Source organism: Salarias fasciatus, chromosome 16, assembly GCF_902148845.1.
Source record: "Salarias fasciatus chromosome 16, fSalaFa1.1, whole genome shotgun sequence".
Classification (NCBI taxonomy): Eukaryota; Metazoa; Chordata; class Actinopteri; order Blenniiformes; family Blenniidae; genus Salarias; species Salarias fasciatus.
The window spans coordinates 23,518,185-23,537,177 of record NC_043760.1 but is presented as its reverse complement, the minus strand read 5'-3'; the positions used below and the strand labels follow the sequence as shown (position 1 = coordinate 23,537,177).

At 41.8% G+C, this 18,993-nt stretch overlaps 2 protein-coding genes across 3 annotated transcripts; both read left to right on the top strand.

The window, feature by feature from the left end:
- Positions 1-477: 477 nt before the first annotated feature.
- Positions 478-8,692, top strand: LOC115402876 (acetylcholine receptor subunit alpha). 2 transcript variants are annotated; one of them, XM_030111488.1, is made up of 9 exons: positions 478-645; positions 1,707-1,846; positions 1,938-1,982; positions 2,206-2,315; positions 2,709-2,904; positions 3,132-3,369; positions 6,088-6,311; positions 7,031-7,267; positions 7,349-7,477. In XM_030111488.1, the coding sequence occupies exons 1-9, from the start codon at positions 594-596 to the stop codon at positions 7,475-7,477; spliced, it is 1,371 nt and encodes a 456-aa protein (XP_029967348.1). In that variant the 5' UTR covers positions 478-593. The 2 variants fall into 2 exon arrangements, with proteins under 2 accessions (XP_029967348.1, XP_029967347.1); XM_030111487.1 differs by having other exon boundaries at positions 480-645; positions 1,707-1,849; positions 7,349-8,692.
- A 3,119-nt stretch (positions 8,693-11,811) lies between these two features.
- gpr155a (G protein-coupled receptor 155a) lies at positions 11,812-18,901 on the top strand. Its single transcript, XM_030111486.1, is given in 17 exon segments — positions 11,812-12,002; positions 12,189-12,699; positions 13,390-13,789; positions 14,127-14,295; positions 14,417-14,450; positions 14,453-14,571; positions 14,941-15,024; positions 15,137-15,257; positions 15,338-15,422; positions 15,607-15,697; positions 15,784-15,991; positions 16,757-16,846; positions 16,948-17,078; positions 17,465-17,560; positions 17,635-17,699; positions 17,818-17,955; positions 18,135-18,901. Coding segments are annotated over 16 exon segments (2,469 nt in total). The 5' UTR covers positions 11,812-12,002; positions 12,189-12,257; the 3' UTR covers positions 18,331-18,901.
- Positions 18,902-18,993: the final 92 nt, after the last annotated feature.

The following is an 18,993-nucleotide window of genomic DNA, read 5'->3' as shown; positions in this document are numbered from 1 at the left end:
TCATGAAGACAACCTTACTGAGAGATGATTTGTTTTCCATTTTAGTAAATAGATAATTAAAGTAACTCTATGACTTCCTGTGAATTTATCACTATTATTATTTATTTTATTCTGTTTATTCACATGCTACAACTTTGTCTTATTATCATATTCCCTACATTGATGCATGTGTCTCATCCTGTCTATTCAGCACAGGCATCACGTGTTGCTTTTCCCGGACACTGAGGCAGAATTCAAGCTTCTGAGGCTCCGGTGACAGTTCAAGCTCCTGAGAGCAGCGGGCATGTGTTGTGTGTCGTGTGTGGGAAGTTCACCGTGGGGGTATTTTAGTACTGGATTACTCTGGCATGTTGATCTTATAACACATGACAAAATATGTGGTCCTCTCAAATGACCAGCCAGCCATTCACATCAGCTGTCAGACAACAACAACCGGGCAGCGGGCGGAGAGCTCCAGGCTCTGCAGCGAGTCGTTCAGTGCTGAAAGCATGTTTTAGGCCGGCCAGACCTTCTCAGTTCTCAACCTTCCAAGTTCTCAAGTCGACGGCCAACCCGTCGGAAGTTGGATCTTGCTTTTGGATGAATTGGATTTAATGGAAAGAATGAATGCTGTATTTTTCACCTTTCATCTGGTCATTTTAGTTGGTAAGAGATCATCTGAAGTTCGAATTTCTGCTGAAATTAGATTTTGTCTTTAAGTGCTTCAAACATATTAAAGCCAGCTGAATGTGCACAGTCAAATGTTGTATCCATATATAATTACTTAACATTCTTCACTGTTTGTGTGTAATGGAGGTAATCTCAGCGTCAGCTGATTAAAACCAAACAACAAAGCTATAACGCTATAAAGCAATAATTATTGTTTTTTTTATGTTGAACAAAGTGACTCTTTGGCAAGGGCACATGTTCTGTTGTCTTTTTCTTGATCTACATTTGTCATCGCATGAAGTCAGCTGCATAATTACAGACAGGCAGTTCCTTAATGTATTGTGCTGAACGTCTCCAGAACCATTCGAGCATTGAAGCATGTTGCTGTGGAATGACCTTCATTTCAAGGTCAGCTGAAACACGAGAAGGGATCCTGCTCCGGCTTTTGACAGATATGTGGCAGAGATAACAAAAATAATACCTCTGTAAACACCTGTGTTGCCATTTATATCTCAAATCATCAAATTTAGATATCAAGTCTTGCCTGGCATGTTTGTCTAAATGTATTTCTGGTGCATTCTTTTGTTTTGGGATGACAGGTGAGAGAACACATGATTGAATGTGTTACTCTATGACTGTGTCCATATCATATTAGAAACTTAAAGGTATATTGTCATATCAAAAACGTGGCCTTTTTCTTTTAATTAACATCATCACAGAAAAGTTCCCTGTTATTTTTAATTTATTTAGTATCTTTGATGATTTTAAAATCCTGCCTGTACACTACGTGCAGAAGTGGCTCAGCCTGCTGTGCACTGACACTCACAAGCTGGTTACACCTATAGTTGACGGTCTATTTTTAAATGATCTCATCTCAAGTGTCGGATGGCCTTAAAGCGACACTCCTCTTTGACGCAGCGCAGCAACTTCCCAGCACATGAGTGAGATGCCTTCAAGAGCCACGTTTCCCCCCCATAAAGATTGTGAATGTTCCAAATGTTAGTTTTCCTTCAGTTAACGCCCATGATCGAGTATCTGTGGGTTCACTGTTGTTTCAGGAACGGCCTGGGCCTCCACTGATGAAACTAGACTGGTAAAAACCCTTTTCACTGGTTACAACAAGGCCGTCCGTCCTGTCAGTCACTTCAAGGATCCGGTGGTTGTGACCGTGGGCCTTCAGCTCATCCAGCTCATCAGTGTGGTGAGGTCTATTGACACCGCGCATCGCCCCCGTCTGCAGAACCGTTCACTGTCATCCACTGTCTGAACACATTTGTGTCGATTCACAGGATGAGGTCAACCAGATTGTCAGCAGCAACGTACGACTGAAGCAGGTTTGTGTCACAAATCAATGTCCTTTGTGATATAGTTAAATATAGACTTATATAGACAAGCCATCATATTGCAAAAGGTTGTTTTCTTTTTCAATAAAATATATGTCACTGAACCGTCACGTTTTCATGTTTAAATAGGTTTGCCTTATGAAATTAATCATTTTGGTGGTTATTATTGTATGGAAATACCATCCATTGTTCACTCTGTCCTTGTGTGTTTCAGCAATGGAAGGACGTGAACCTGCAGTGGAACCCAGACGATTATGGTGGCATCAAAAAGATCAGAGTTCCCTCTGGTGACATTTGGCGTCCTGATCTGGTTCTCTACAACAAGTATGCTAGCAGGCTTTATTTTTCCATGCCATCTGTTTTTTGTCTTTTTATTATTATTAGAATTACAAAAGCTTTACGTGGCCTGAAAATCCTGATCTCTAAAAACAATCAACGCACCTGTCAGTGATACTAGAAATCACGTTTTCCAATACTCCAGCGCGTAGCGTGAGAAAGCTCAGATTTCATCAGGCTAAATCCAGCCTCTAAATCGCAGGTCCTCCCCCACTTTCTCACACCATATGCTGCATCTGACACACTCCCGTTTCCTCTCTGCTGTTGCAGCCACTTGTGCCGAGCCCGCCCGTCCCCGGGCGCCGACGTCTCTCCGCGTTAACATTTAACTTATCTCCAACAATGACGACCGCTGTGGCATGTGTCTGTCTGTGTCTCCAGTGCTGACGGCGACTTCGCCATCGTTCACGAGACCAAAGTGCTGCTGGAGCACACGGGGCTGATCACGTGGAACCCGCCCGCCATCTTCAAGAGCTACTGTGAAATCATAGTGCTGCATTTCCCCTTTGACCTCCAGAACTGCAGCATGAAGCTCGGCACTTGGACGTATGACGGGAAGCTGGTTGTCATCAACCCAGTAATGCCCCTTAAGCTCTGCATAAACATTTCTGATGTTGAACATTGAAGACACATCTGTACTTAAATAGACTTTTAAGCTGAGAATACTTAATACAGAATGCATGAAATTTTTGGACAAGTCTTTTTTTAAATTTACTATTCACTATAAAATTGACCAATGTAATAAATCTTTGAAAAATCAGTTGATTGACAATCAGTCACTGTGTTTGTTGCCTCTCCTCGCAGGACAGCGATCGCCCCGATCTGAGTCACTTCATGGAGAGTGGCGAGTGGGTGATGAAAGACTTCCGTGGCTGGAAGCACTGGGTGTACTACGCCTGCTGCCCGGACACCCCCTACCTGGACATCACCTACCACTTCCTCATGCTGCGGCTCCCGCTCTACTTCATCGTCAACGTCATCATTCCCTGCATGCTCTTCTCCTTCCTGACCGGCCTGGTCTTCTACCTTCCCACAGACTCCGGCAAGTTCACAACAACACAAACACATAAAACTGGATATGACTCATAAAGCATAACTTAGACAGTTTTTAAACACCCCTGGTATGACACCCTGAGGATGCTTTTGCGTAAAAAAAATATGTAGTTAAGCTAATAAAACCAGCCCATCTCCCAGCAGCATGACCTGATTGGCCGAAAAGAAATTTGCATTCAAATGCAGATGAGAGTGTGTAAACAATATGTGTGGCAAGTGTGTACCTGGTTTGGTCCATGCTCATTTCTGAGACCTTAAATTTTAGAACATTGCGTAGTAGAGGGATAAATGAATTGTTTCTTTTTTTATGGCATCCATTCACCACTGCGTGTGCATTTATGAGCTTTTCCACCAGTGATAATTTGTGAAATGACTTCAGTTGTTTAGTGACTTTTCCAGCAGTTGTCATTAAACAATTATATATAAAGTTAGGTAGCAGGTATAACTCGGCCTTAAAGTGTTCATATCCTACAGACGGCAGTTAGGTATTCACTCTGCCTTCAGATCTGATCATCTCCATCCATCTGCTGCTTAAAGTTGGATGAAGCAGTGTAGAAGACGGAGGGATGCATATTAGTTTGTTCCCATCAACCAGTTGTTGGCAATTTTATCTTACTGGAAGATTTATTGGTATTTTTGTAGACTGAGAGACAATGAATATAATATACAACTTTTAGCAAATACATCTTGTGAGACTAACTATGAGATATTCGATGAGATTGATTCTAAATGTCGACTGCAGAAACAGCCTGTTTTTAGAGTCTATAGTATGTTTTTCAGTAACAAAGTTAATACGCTACTTCATCACTCTTTGTGTCCATCATGCAACTGTTTTGGCATTTTTATTATTAGTGATTATATGGTCATAAAATGGCATGCTGTGAGTGTTTGTCACTCTAGTAAAAGCCTCTCGGGATGTATGATATATTGACCTTACAGTGTGCTGAATGTGGCATTATTTTTCAGACGCGTTATCCTTGTCGCTTCAAAAGTAACTGTAAAGTAGTTCAGGTTTCAGTTAAAGCCTTTATAGACATGAGTGAATTTCGAGGATGGTAGAAAAGTGCAACCTGATTGAGCATAAATTGATGAATGATTTTTTTTTTTTAGTGCAGCATAATCCCTGTTTTATTTAAAAGAATGTATTTAACGCTGCCTGTCAGTCTAGATTGTCACGACACCGACAGCAACAGAAACTACACAGCTTATGTGCACATCTGGCCGTGTTCCCAGTGTGTAGGCCTGCCTCATTACCCAGGGTCCCTCTGTGCTGTCATGTCTGAAAGCAGGCCTTTGCTTTAATGTATAATACATCACTTGATCCCTGTTTCTGATGTGGCTGCTGACAGGATAGTGTGGAAGAGAAGCCGATGCCAAAATATGCTCTCTCTGGGATAACTGTTCTTACTGGGCAACAACAACAACAACAACAACCCCAACAATGCCAAAAATAAAACAGAAAAACTTGTCTTACGTGAAACTGTGTCAGAATGTGTTTACTTGTTCTGTTGTCGGTTTTATGAAAAAGGAAAAAGCTGGCTGTCGTTCTTGAAATATGATTTGCTTATGGCGCAGAACAACAGGAGCATTGGGATGATGTATGAATACTAAAGATCTCTGATTGGCTGACAGGACTCATAGAAACAGGAGACAGCCCTGCAGGCAGCCTCAGCGCCTCAGACAGGAGCAGGGCCTATAGAAACAGCCCTCCCATGTGGCTGTCTCACACGATCGCATGTTTGCATGAACCAACCACGAGATAAATATAGCTGCTCCACATTCGCAATGTTTTCTTAAATTACATCAGATTTGAGGAAGACAAACATGTTATATTTTCAGTGAATAAGATGCTTCAAACGGTGAGCCTTGAGTCCCTTCAAATACAAACAATCTGATTGAGATCTATTAATCACCCTTTTCTCATTAATTTATTTTAATAAGTATCTGAATTATTTTAAGATGCCTCTGCATATGAAATGTTAGAGGCGGTCGAAAGAAATACTCAGTGTCAGCTTCTTTGTTTTCTTGTGAAGGTAAAATCCCACCTGAATTATTAGGCTCCATCTTGCTTCTTTTTAGTTTTCTTTTTCTTTAAGTTGTCAGGAAGATTTTGATTGATAAAAATATAAAATTTTTCTGATGTGTTGTTTCTTTTTTGTGATCCAAAATTGTCATCTGATCCTTTTAACTGCAGGGTTGGAACAACATAGTGAAAAATGATTTAAGCATTACCTACATTTTAACTTAATTCAATTACACTGTCAAATATACTAAAGATTTTTTTCTTTATGTTTGTAACATTTATGCTCAAAACTAATGTTTTAACAGGATGTCAACAAAAATGGAACAGTCTGGAAATGTGAATGTAAGGGAGCGGGCCTTTTCTCAGTGTGAGGAATAAACTGATTCAACAGCTTCAATATTAACATAAACTGTGGACATTGTCAGCAGTGACCTGTGATATTAAAGTAGACTGAACAGTGCAAGATGTTTTCATGTATGAATAAGCTTATATTACCAGAAAAACACAAGTACCCTGAAATACCACAGTAATATGAGTGTTTGATGTTTAACTGGAAGGTGAATATTCTTAAACTATCGCTAATATTTCCAATACAGTGACAGTCTGTGGTTACTATTCAGAATCTCGCTGTAACAGAGAAAAAACAGAGGAGCTGTGAAAATGACCGTTCCCCCTGTCTTCCAGGTGAGAAGATGACTCTGAGCATCTCCGTCTTGCTGTCCCTGACTGTGTTCCTGCTGGTCATCGTGGAGCTGATCCCCTCCACCTCCAGTGCTGTGCCCCTCATAGGGAAGTACATGCTCTTCACCATGGTGTTCGTCATCGCCTCCATCATCATCACAGTCATCGTCATCAACACCCACCACCGCTCCCCCAGCACCCACACCATGCCCGAGTGGGTCCGCAAGGTGGGCACGAGGGAGGGAAGGGAAGGAAAACACAGTGTGCTGATGGATGTGGAGCTCAGTGTGTCCAGATAAATCAGTCTCAGCTGGAAACTATACTCCTTCTCTTTTTCCTTTGTAATATACTGCCATCTAGTGGGAGCGTGCAGAACATCAGCTTCACACGCCAAACACGTTTCACGTTTCACCACACCACGCAGTTATTAAAACCCTTTCTTTTATAGATAATTATAAAAGTACATTCTCAAAATTATCACGTTCAATGCATATTTTTATGATTGCAAACCTTTGAGAAACAGGATCCTGACATTAACGTCCCCACAATGATTCTCCTGAGATAAACATTGGCACGAAACTATTCTCTTATCAGGCTGCACGTTTCCTGCAGTCTTGTGAGTCTCTTCACGTGATCATACTCAGTTTGGATTAGATGCTTGTGTAATTTTGCTTATAAAGACCTAACTTTTATTGCAACATCTTCCTGCTGTAATTCTTCTCAGTGCTGTCAAGTGTGCTTATTCAACAAAAACAGTGCGACCCCCAGTGGACAAATTATGAATAGCACTTAGTCGTTTCAAAATATGCCCCTAATGTCTCCTTTGACCTTTAGGTGGGCTGGTTTTGGCTCATACGTTAGACACTTTTTTTGGTGTTTTAAATCCACAAATGTATTGATGTATAGTCCTCCACACTGTGCTTATTTTGTACTTCTTTTATGGCAGGTTTTTATTGAAACCATTCCCAACATCATGTTCTTCTCAACAATGAAACGTCCGGGAAAAGAAAAGCAGACCAAAAACATCTACGGTGCCGACTTCGACATCTCAGATATCTCTGGAAACCAGACTTCTGCCATTCCTTACCAGTCACCGATGACCAAGAATCCCGATGTCCGCAGCGCCATCGAAGGAGTCAAGTACATCGCAGAAACTATGAAATCGGACGAAGAATCCAACAATGTATACTATACTTTAATTGAAAGCATTTCTAATGTGGTTGTATAACAAGTATCTGACATAACGTGTGTTCTCCATTTCCAGGCCGCTGAAGAGTGGAAGTTTGTGGCCATGGTGCTGGATCACATCCTCCTCTGTGTCTTCATGGCTGTGTGTCTAATTGGGACATTAGGCGTGTTTGCAGGCCGTCTTATTGAGCTAAGCATGCTTTAAAAAGCTACAATATTGACTGGTTTGACTGGTGTTTCTTGTTCAGTTTTTGGTTTTGAGGTTATTGGACAGGCTCTGCAGCATTTACAATCATCAAACCATCTCTGCTTGTTTGCTTTTTTAACTGGATGATTTTTTTTTTTTCTGTTTCTTTTGCGTATAGGTTTATCTTTATGAAAATGTTTGGTGTTGTGTGTGCTGCATATTTTTGAAGCAGTTATATTTTCTGTGGTTGGATGCAGAAACATCTGTGGGATCAAGATATTTTATCAAGTCAATAGAAATATGCCGTTTAGATAATACTGTGCAAGTTTATTTTACATGTCTGTAGGGCACAAGTACTCAGTTACTGATTTGACTTAAGTTCAGTCTTAAGTGAGTAGAAAACCTTCTGATCTCTGAAGTCGCATGTAAGTCACGCAAACTGAGCACTTATGTAGCGGGCTGTCATATGTTGTTAAACATTGTTGTGTAAGAGAATGTGTCAGCGATTCTTCAAGCAGCTGACAGGTACCACAACCACCTTCTTTAGATCTCAGTTATGAGAAGAGTCATTAAAATTATAGCAGAACAGATGTACTTTTTACTGGGCGGCAGAAACGCTGATGGTTGGTACTGACACTCATCATATAGGCCGAACTCTAATCAGCGCAGCTTCAGTTATGTACAGGGTGGGGCAGCTTTTGTTGTCTCACTCAACAAAAAATGCCCCAACTGCTATCAACTGCAAACTTACCGGTCTGCTCTGTAACTCACCTGAAAAAACAAAAGAAACAGTTATTTCTGTAGAAATTATAAGTCTTTACTTTTGTTCCTCTTTTTGTCTCCCACCCTGAACACATTCTGATTTTTGTGTTATTGTTGTTGGGTTTTTTTTGGGAGGGCTAACATTTGTATCAGAGTTCCAGCGACACAGGAATCCATATGAAAATAGTTACATCAACTTTCTGCTTGTACTTTTAATTATTTTGTTTGTTTTTCTTTTATGGCTCTCACAGCACCATTACAATTTATATTATGTTCTGCCCCCCATGTAAACTCATTTGGAATTCAAATACATAAGCAAATACCCCACAGGTTGTGCTTCATCTTCCTGTTTGCCTGTTTGATCTGGTTACAGTGTGAAAACAGGTTTTGATTAATATTGGCCAAAATGTACCTCTGATACAGAAAACAGTTTATGCAATAATATTGTTTTATAGAGTGATTAAGGTGAATCATCAACTATTAAAATACACGGAGAAAAACACACTGTACTGTTCTGTTTTCTTGTATGTGATGTACTTTCCTTCCTAACCTTTTCAGACAAAGCTAAGTATCCATTCACTGACCTATCACCAACTATTATTTTTACAACTCATTATTTCATCTGTTCTAGCAAGCAAAATGTCATGGACAAATCATGTAAAGAAATGAAAAAGAATTTTAAAATGACATGATGAAATTCCACAGGATGCCAACATATTAGAGACAAAATGAAAAATGCTTTCACTGTCTCCATTTTCCAAGTTCATGAAGTACAAAGGTTTTCATTAAACCGCTGTTTCCTTTGTCTCCTCTTCTGTCACCATAGTTTTGAACGGTCTCAATATATTCAGGTGTTCTTGCAAACACAGGTTGACGATGGAAAATTGAAGAGCAAAAACCATATTAGGCCCAAATATCCAAATTTACTCCATCCATATTCTAAACCACTTCATCCAATTTAAGGCGCCCTTGCAACTACAGCAGGGGTCTCAAACTATGGCTCAGAGGAAACACTTGGCCAAAACCATCTCTACCTTTGGCCTGTGAACTGATGTCAATTTCTTGTTTAAATGATACAAACCCAATTATCCCCCTAAAAAAATAAATTGTAGGAGCTAAAAAAAAGAAATGTCATGAACAGAAGATGTAAAAAACAAAAAACAAAAAACAGTTTCCACCAGCAAGACAAAAAAATAGTGTATATTAGGGGTGGGCGATATGGCCTAAAATTTATATCACAGTATAATTTGAAACTTACACGGTAGACGGTATGTATCATGATAAAAGCCAAAATTTCCGCAGGAATTTTCTAGTTTGATATATGAATTTCAGCATAACAGTCTTAGGTTACCATAGCACATGGTGAAACAAGGAAGCAGGAAGTGGTTTTTAAACTATTAAATAACATAAGTCAAATTACTTTGAACCCAAACCATGTCCAGATTACAGATCAGGGGTCGGCAACTTGATTTGGTGTCTGGCCAATTTTTTTTGACTGATCCCCGTTTGTCGTCGGTGGCTAACAGCTAAGCTAACAGCTGACCAGTAGCGTCTATCAGCAGGCTACTTTTACAAAGCGTCCCTGAAGGCAGCAGGAGCTGCACGGCTCAGGTTTTTCACTGAATCAGAGGGTTTCCAGGTGTTTCACAGGTAATGAAGGCGGTTTAGGAGGAGCTGGATACTCACAGGTTAATGGACGGTGTTACTGCCTCCGTGAAGCAGCTGCCTCAGATTCTCAAAATCATCTGGAGGGCCAGATATTGTTCAGCCGATGTTGCACCCATATCTATGGTTGCACCAATCTTTTTCACGAGCTCTTCCTCTGTCTGTTCACTGCTTGCCGCCATCGCTGTTGTTGTGTACTTCTTCTTCGGGGAACTGGGCATCTACAAAGTTGCATTGCTGCCACCTAGAGGACGTAATGTGCTATCGCGGTTGGGCGGTATGACCAAAATCCCTACCGTGGGCCAAATTTATATCGCATACCGTTTATATCGTCCACCCCTACAAGGAAGAATGGAGAATCTTTCTTATCAAAACGACAGAAAGTAAAACTAAATCCTTTTCGCTATTAATCACAAACCCAGCTGCAGACACTGCTGCTGATCCACGAGCCACAAGCTCTTCCTCTGTCTGTTCACTGCTCGCTGCCATCGCTGTTGTGTACTACTTCTACTGGGAACGGGCATCTAAAACGTTGCATTACTGCCACCTCGCATCGCGGTTGGGCGGTATGACCAAAATCCCTATCGTGGGCCAAATTTATATCACATACGTTTATATCGCCCACCCCTAGTGTATTTTTTTTTTAAATTGTTAAATAATAGGAAACCTCTGTACTGTTTTCAAATGTTATGAAATTTTTGAAATAAGACATTTTCAGAAATAAACATACATGTTTTGTAATCTCTGTAATCTTCTTTAAAGAGAAGGTGTTGCCAGAAATGACCTCCACCTCATCTGAGTTTGAGACTGCCTATCCAACCTCAAAAAGTGAAATGGCATGGTGCACTGCACACACTGGGTAGGGGAAAATGGAAAACCTGGAGAATCCCCTCAGCGTACAGGAAGAACATGGAATTTACCCACAGAAATGCACCGAGGCCCTGCAGCTTTGGAAAAGCAGTTAAAGGTAATTTTAAGGTCTTTTCAGGCATAGATACAGATGAAAGAAATGGTTAACAAATAAAATTCACAAAAAAGTGAAAAAATGTTGCTATCCCTCCTTAAATGTTGATTTATTTTTTTTTTTTTTGTATAATACGTAATTGACAAATGCATGTCTGGTACAATTACTGAGTAAAAAAAAAAAAGAAAAGAAAAAATTCTACCAGCCTTTTCTGGGGAGAAAGCCTTTTCATAAAATCTGCATAATGAATGCAAATCTGTTCGATTTCCAACTACAAATTAGTATTTTAACGACTTCCGCCGCCTGGCTCCACAAACATGCGGCACAGTGATTAGTGGTTAAATGCAAACCTACTGCAGTTTGGATTAATCTCACCATGTCTTCTATGTGGCCCAGAGGCAAAAACAAAGAGACACATCAGATAAATAGTTACAAAAAATAATGGCTGACGTGGCTAGCACAGCTTGGTGTTTATAGACAAATAAAGAGAAATCTTAAGGTCTACGGTGTACACACTCTTTCACCCTGCAGACCCACGCTGTTTTGTAGTAGAATGCGGAAAGGCCGTGGGCTAAACCATTGTGATCCATAAAAAGGGGTGTAAGTCTCAATGTTGCAAACGCATGATTTGGCCTTCATGGATTCTCACAACTTTTATGCATCGTATTCAGCTTTTACCCAGCATAAAATGTTTCTAATGAATAAATGCGGTGCCACTGTTTTCTCCTCTCACTGGGAAGAGGGGGTTGAAACTTTTCCTCCCGGTCTGCCTCCTCTCAACTCTCAACACATTTGCATAGTGCCCACGGTGCCCAGACTCGACTCTGATTGGCTGTTTTCACTAAACCCCGCCATTATCCCCCGATTCACACGCTGATTGGTCGGGGCGTGGAGGTTACTCGGGATTATGAAAGTTGTTGGGTGGTATTTTAACACGGAGTACGCCCCTCGGTGGTGTGACTGATAAACACGGCGGTTTCCAACTCAGAGAGCCTCCTGAACAAGTTTATTGAAGTTGGAAGCAAACTTTGATCTAACTTGTAGCTCTTTCCGTGTTGCCTGTATAGTTTCAGTTTAGCGTGAACCGGCGGTCCACCGACCGGGAAATGATTGGCACATGGGACGCTCGCGGACAGAACTGTTCCGAGGGAGGTGAGGGTGACTTTTATCTAAAAAGTTATGCAAGTAATATACGCAAAGTAGTCAAGAATGTTGTGCTGTGTTACACCAACCGCTTCATTGTGTTGCCGAAGATCGCGATACGGTTTGGTTGACCTGGTGAAAGGTTTTAATCAGATTACGTTGTTTAGACTCGTTATCATCGTCTCCCTCTTTCAGGTCTCTGCAGTGACTGACACGACCTTATCAGGGGCCGCAAACCAGGCGTGACAGCTGATCCGAGGCAGGATGGAGGCTCCCGGTAACAAAGGCAGAGCTAACTTCGTCTTCAGGGTCGGAGAGATGGAGACCCCGGGCCCCACTGTGCTCTCCTCCACCATGTCCATTGACAGGCTCTTCCCGGCTCTCCTGGAGTGTTTCGGGATCATACTGTGCGGGTACATCGCAGGGAGGACGAACATCATCACCCCCAACCAGGCCAAAGGCCTGGGGAACTTTGTGTCCAAGTTCGCCCTCCCAGCACTGCTGTTCAAGAACATGGTGCTGCTGGACTTCAATAATGTCATCTGGCCTTTCCTGTGGAGCATCCTCGTAGCCAAAGTGTCTGTGTTCTGCATCGTGTGTGTCCTCACCCTGCTTGTTGCCAGTCCTGCCAGCCGCTACAGCAAGGCTGGACTCTTCTCAATATTTGCCACCCAAAGCAATGACTTCGCTTTGGGATATCCAATAGGTAAGCTATTTATCATCCGGTCACATTTGTTTCCTCATTCATCCATCTAGAAGTGTAATCATTGATTAGCTGCAGTGCAGACGGAGGTCATAAACAGAATGTGATAGTACAGCTTTAGTTGGGACTTTATCAAATCGCCATCTTAAAGCAAAGTTCTGTTTACTCTTCACACATAACATTCTGTCAGAAATCAATTCTGGTCTCAAAACACTGTTACAGAACCTTTGGTTGAAACACTAATGTTACCACTCATGTAATTGGACATGGAAATTTTTATTGCATAGATCCCAAAACAATAAGTTGAGCATGATTTAACAAGTTAAAGTTCAAACTTCCAATTGACATTGGCATTCATTTCAGCAATATAGCTTTATAGTCCAGTGAACCAGTCTATCTAAACCATCTGCTCCTATGTGTAATCTCCAAAAACCTGTTTTGCTGTCACTCTAGTGGCTAATCCATTATTTACCTTACTTGTTTTTTTATATACTCTGAAGGATTATTGTCTTTTCTGCTCTCAGTATAAGCCAGGATCACATCTAATCTCTCAAGTTTTAGGTTTACCTCACTGTATACTTTAGGTTAGACTTTATAAATGACTCTTTGCATCAGTGTCAGTTATCCCTGTGTGGTCATCTTCATGTTGTGACTACTTTTCCTTGAGTCATTTGTCTCCATCTTCATCCACAGTTGAAGCCCTCTACCAGAGCTCCCACCCAGAGTACCTCCAGTACATTTACCTGGTTGCACCTGTGTCCCTGATGCTGTTGAATCCCATCGGCTTTGCCCTCTGTGAGATCCAGAAGTGGAAGGATCAGGGAAACCACCAACAGAGCAAACTAATGATCGTGGGAGTTGTAATCTTCCAGGTCCTGAGAAACCCTATCGTATTTATGGTTGTCATTGGCATCATCGCCCATTTCGTCCTGCACCAGAGGATTCCCGCCTTTCTGTCTCAGTTTTTGGACGGCCTGGCCAACTCTTTTGGGGGTGCAGCATTGTTCTACCTGGGCCTCTCCATGGTGGGACAGCTGAGGAAACTAACCAAATCCACAGTCGTAACCCTGATATTACTGATTACAGCAAAACTGTGAGTACAAGACATTTTATTTTTATTCAATCTTTGGTGGTCATTTTTGAGCTCCAGGTGGTTTTGTGGTCTGAGATAACCTTGTATTATTATGATGAGGTGAACTCTTTGCACGGAGTCAGCAGGTCGGGGCTTTGTGAAGTGGCCCCAGCATGTTATGTGCAGACATTTCAATGACTCAGACCTTTCTCAGCCCACAAGTTGTTATTCCCAAATAGATGACTCAATAGGAGGTTTTACACAGATAATGATAATGGCTAATAATATCAAACTGAAGTGCTTACTGATTCCTCACACAATATTTGTACTTAACATCATCTGTTGTTCTGACTTCCAGATTGCTAATGCCTCTGATTTGTAAGGACATGGTGGACTTGTTGGACAATAGTAAAAGCAACAGTTCCAACCACTCAAGTCTCTCGGACTATGCCTTTCTTTATGGAATATTTCCCACTGCCCCAAGTGTGGCCATCTACGCTGTTTATTACAACGCCGAACTAGAAGTTGTGAGTTGTCTCTAGCTTCCATCCATTTCTGCCTTTATCTGCAATCATTATTTTCTTATCGGCTATTTCAGAAACATTGTCTTTCTCTTCGTGACTCACTCTGCACATTTCCTCCTGTTAGGTGACGTCTGGTATGGTGATCAGCACTTTTCTCTCGGCCCCATAATGTATGTCTCAGCCTGGTTGCTGACGATCAGCTGGATGGACCCTCGGGTTTTAATGAATTCACTGCAAAACGTCTCATTTAACATCAGCATTGTGAGCTTAGTTGCACTGGTAAGTCACAGCAAAAATATTTCTGCAGTAGAATCTCTCTTTTGTTTTAAATATGGAAGTTACATCTATGTGAAAATCGTTGCTTAGATATTTCAAACACTGCTAAGCTGACACTGAAGGGATCATTTCTAGAGAAGTTCTGTTTATACACAGATGTCTCCTTGAGACAGCCACTTCGTTCCTCTTTTTCACCTTCAGTTAAGGAACTTGAAAATGAAAGCTACATACTGGGTTGTGGTGAAATAGAATTCAGTTTTTGATTCTGCTGTATGTTTTCCCTTCAATGTACCACCTTTTTAAAACTGTGAAGCTCCCTTTATCCCTTCAGGTCATCATCTGGTGTGTTTTTTTTTTTCTTTTTCCCAACAGGTGTGGACAATTGTTGTTATGTTTTTCAGTAAGAAATTTAAAAGGTTACCTCACATATTTACGGTCCATCTTTTCCTCGCACAGGTAATCTTCGCACCAAATACCGTCAAAAGTTGTCTTTTGATTGCAATAATAATTTAATTGTAATGAACTTCACATCAGTTAATGTTTTTTTTTTAATGGTTTTTATTTTCAGTTTCTCACCTGCATTGCGATGATCCTGTGGAACTTTGTGGTGAAGGAAGACGACTTCATCGGGCAAATTGTGACTTTGACGTTGTTATGCACCTCGCTGTACAGCACCTACATATGGCCAGGTATGAGCACGAGCACGAACCCTAACCTAGCACACATGACTTTGGCTGTAGTTGTGTAACCAGTGTTTTTCTTTGCTTAGGTCTGATCGCGCTCTCGATTCTCCTCTTGAAAAAATATGAGGATCTGATAGTTCCTCCGGGCGCGCTGGTGATTGCAGGCTGGGGGTGAGTGAGTTCTCCACAAAAGGTCAAATGAAAGAAAACCAGTTTATCAGACAACAAGACAACATGGTTGTGCCATGAAGGAAGTAACTTTCCTGTTCGAGTAGAATACCGAGGGTTGATTTTATGAAAAATGTATTTATTTTATTGTATTCAGTTTGATGTATCTTGTGAATTTTGTTAACAGGATTCCTGCTGCCTTTACTGCCATTTTGCTCCTTTCTGGGGAAAAAGTCTCTGATGTGATTGACGCATCTTTCTACTACGGCTTCCCGCAGGTAACAAGTTGTAGGACCTGTGTTGTCTTGCCTGCTCGGTTGACAATGAAGCATCTAAACGCCTTTCGTGTTGTATTTCTTGTCAGGTGATCATCACCACAGTGGTCCTGGCCCTCGGCATCCTGCTGGGAGGAGCCTCTATGATTTGTCTCAGTCGAGGCAGTTGGACAGCAAATGACCAGAACCAGAACGTAAACCATCTGTGTGACACTGATGATGAACTTATCGCTGATCCTGAATCTGATCGCCAGAATCTGCTTGAAGCAGTCCCAGAATCAACAGACGTCAACAGAGGTATTTCATTTGCTGATGGATTTTAATCAATATTAGTTGGTATTCAAGTAACAACTCAACAGTTGTTTCTGTCACTTTACCAAAGCAGTTATGAAAGGTGAGTGATAAATGAATTGATAATCAATGGAACTTGTAGAGATAGTTTTTTAAAAGGTTTTTTTCCCAAGAAGCTGAAACTTAAGTGCGATGCTGAAACGTCTTTCTCAGAAACACATTTTCAGTTAATTAATCTTTATTTATCTAGCAGTTTTCATACAAATACAATGTAGCAAAAAGTTCTTTAAATAGTAAAAACACACATAATTAAACTAAACTAGAAAGCTTTTTAAAGTTCTGATCTTTCAGTGAGCACATCTTTAATCCCGCAGGCATGATGATGAAAAAAACAAAACATTGTAACATGACTCTGACCTCTGAGACTTCGTGAGTCAGGTTTTGTTTCCCTGGAAAGCAAATGTGAAATTGGAAAACCAGTAACTAGATACTTCTGTTTTTGTATTGGCTTTGTGTGACAAGTGAGTCATTTTTAACTTCAGTTGATGTGATTAAGTAGAAGATGATACTCATAGCTTCTAATGTTGCAGTCAGCTGGTGTGCGTCCCAGCCACCACTGGAAAAAGGCCGTGCGCTGCCGACCCGGAGGGTACATGATCACAATGTACTGTACATGCATTATGAAATGCCAACAAAAATTGTTCTGTATGTGAAAAGTGACAGTTAGTGCTCTGAGATGGAAATTCAACTTCACATTTCTTGTTTTTCCAGCTTGTCTCATATGTGACTGTGCAGCACCGCAGCCCATGCCAGATATGATCATCAGCACAAATGCAAACAGCACACCCACCAGTCATACAGGTACGTACAGCTCGACTTAATGCATCACACTGCGTGCTGTAAGCTGTGTTTGCTCCGGGAAGTTTTCCAGTATTAATCTTGCGGTGTGCCGCCACCGTCAGGTCAGTGTCAGAACCGGTGCGACTCCACAGACTGCCTCCTCGTCCAGGCGGAGGAGCTCCAACAGGTTGCAGACAGACAAGTGGCCCGTCATGCGCTGTTATGTCTGCTGCTGACTGTCAGCCTGCTCGCCGTGAGTAAACCACTACCTTTCAGCTCCGCAGTGACATGAAGTCAGCCTTCATCCGCCTGCATTATTATATTTAGTGCATCACAAACCAAATCAGATACAAATGACTGAACTGTGTAATTTCCAACCGCTGTCAGAAGACTTTTAAAAACCAGTTCTGACATCTCTTGGTTCTTTGATTATTTATTTATTGGTACACTGGCTTGAGGGTATTCCTAATGCAAAGTTAGAAAACGCTGTCCTGATTTTAATACATTTCACTAAACTTTTTTTTTTTTTTTTTTTGCAAGAATAATCTGACATCCAAAGAAGTCTAAATGCAAAAATGCCACATAACTCATTGTTTCGGCTGCCAGATGACCTGATCCTCTTGACATCTGCCCTGACAGAACCTGTCCAGCTGCCTTTGGTTGCTGTTTAACCGTGTTCCTGGTCGACTGTACTTGGAGCTGCTGTTCTTCTGCGCCGTGACCAACTACGGACAGGTGAGCTGTCCTAATGTCGCAGACATTTCATGTCCTCCAGCACTGCAGTCAAGAATTGTCTCCTCTGTTTACAGGGACTCCTGTCGTTTGCTCTCTTCGGCCTGGACAAGCACCTGATTTTACTGCCTTTTAAGAGGAGGTAAAGAATATTGACGAAAAAAGAAAAAAAAAACATTATATTTTGATTTTTGTAGATAAACATTTTCGTAGTCTTGATGTACAGAAAACATTTCATTCATGTTTTTTTTTTCCTTCAGATTATACAATCTGTGGTATAGAAAGAAAAAAGAAGAGCAGCCAGGGGAGGATTTACCCGAGGAAATCAGGATGACCTGCGCCCAGTTCACTAAATACCACCAGCAGCAGTGTTTCCGGGACATCGTCAAGAAACAAAGGTGAGCCTGTCTAGTCTAACCCGCTTCCGCTTCCAGTTCCTGACCATTACTCACAAACCGCAACAGACCTGTTTGTCATGTTTCGTATTGTGGTTTCAGTGTGTGTGGGCTGCGTCGCTTCTCTGCTTTTTATAGCAACAGTTCAGATCGGTCAACGTTTAGTCGGGTGTTCCTTTCAGGTGTGGGAAGAAAACCGCGGTGAACTGCTTCCTGGGCTGCGACCTGGTGGAGTGGCTGCAGCAGGTGGGCTTGGCTCAGGACCGCGGCGAAGCGGTCCTGTACGGGACCCGGCTGCAGCACGGAGGCGTCCTCCAGCACATCAAGCAGGAATACGACTTCCAGGACGGCTCCCTCTACTACCGCTTCCTGACATGAAGAACCTCGGCTCTTCTTTCATCCCAAAGACAAATATTTCCTCTGAAGCGGCTCGGCGGTGTCCACGCCCTGAGCAGCCCAGCGTTGCACAATGAACTATTGTGGTGTTCAACGTGTGGCTCGTGTGTTGAAATAAGACGCTGCTGTTGGTGCAGGGAAGTGTTACGAAGTGTAACACTGTTTAGGCCACTGGGCGCTAGGCCCTGCACTGCATTCTTCTCCATAGCAATTAATGATGAAGCTTTTTTTAATCTGCCTCAGGTTTTTTTGAGGCTGGATTCGACAGCCACACACACGCGCGCACACACACACACACACACACACACTCCTGTTTAGCCATTTGAGAATCATTGAGGTTTCTGTGAAATGTGAAGTCAGTAATGGCAGTACTAGACTGTGAAAAAATGCACTATTGCCGTGCACTGCCATGTGTAACAGTGAAAACGAGCGCGTGCATAATGTAGGAGCGTGCGCAAAAGGCTAACTAATTATTTAAAATGTAATTTATTTGAACATGTGTCAGTATTTTATACTAGTGTGATACACTCCAGGTCATATAGCCGCTCTGCTGTGTTGCGCTGGGAGTGTGTCCTGCTGTGATTTGTGCCATCGGAGGAGTGATAAAGCATCCAGACGCGTTCCCAGAAAGCACATTAGAGACGC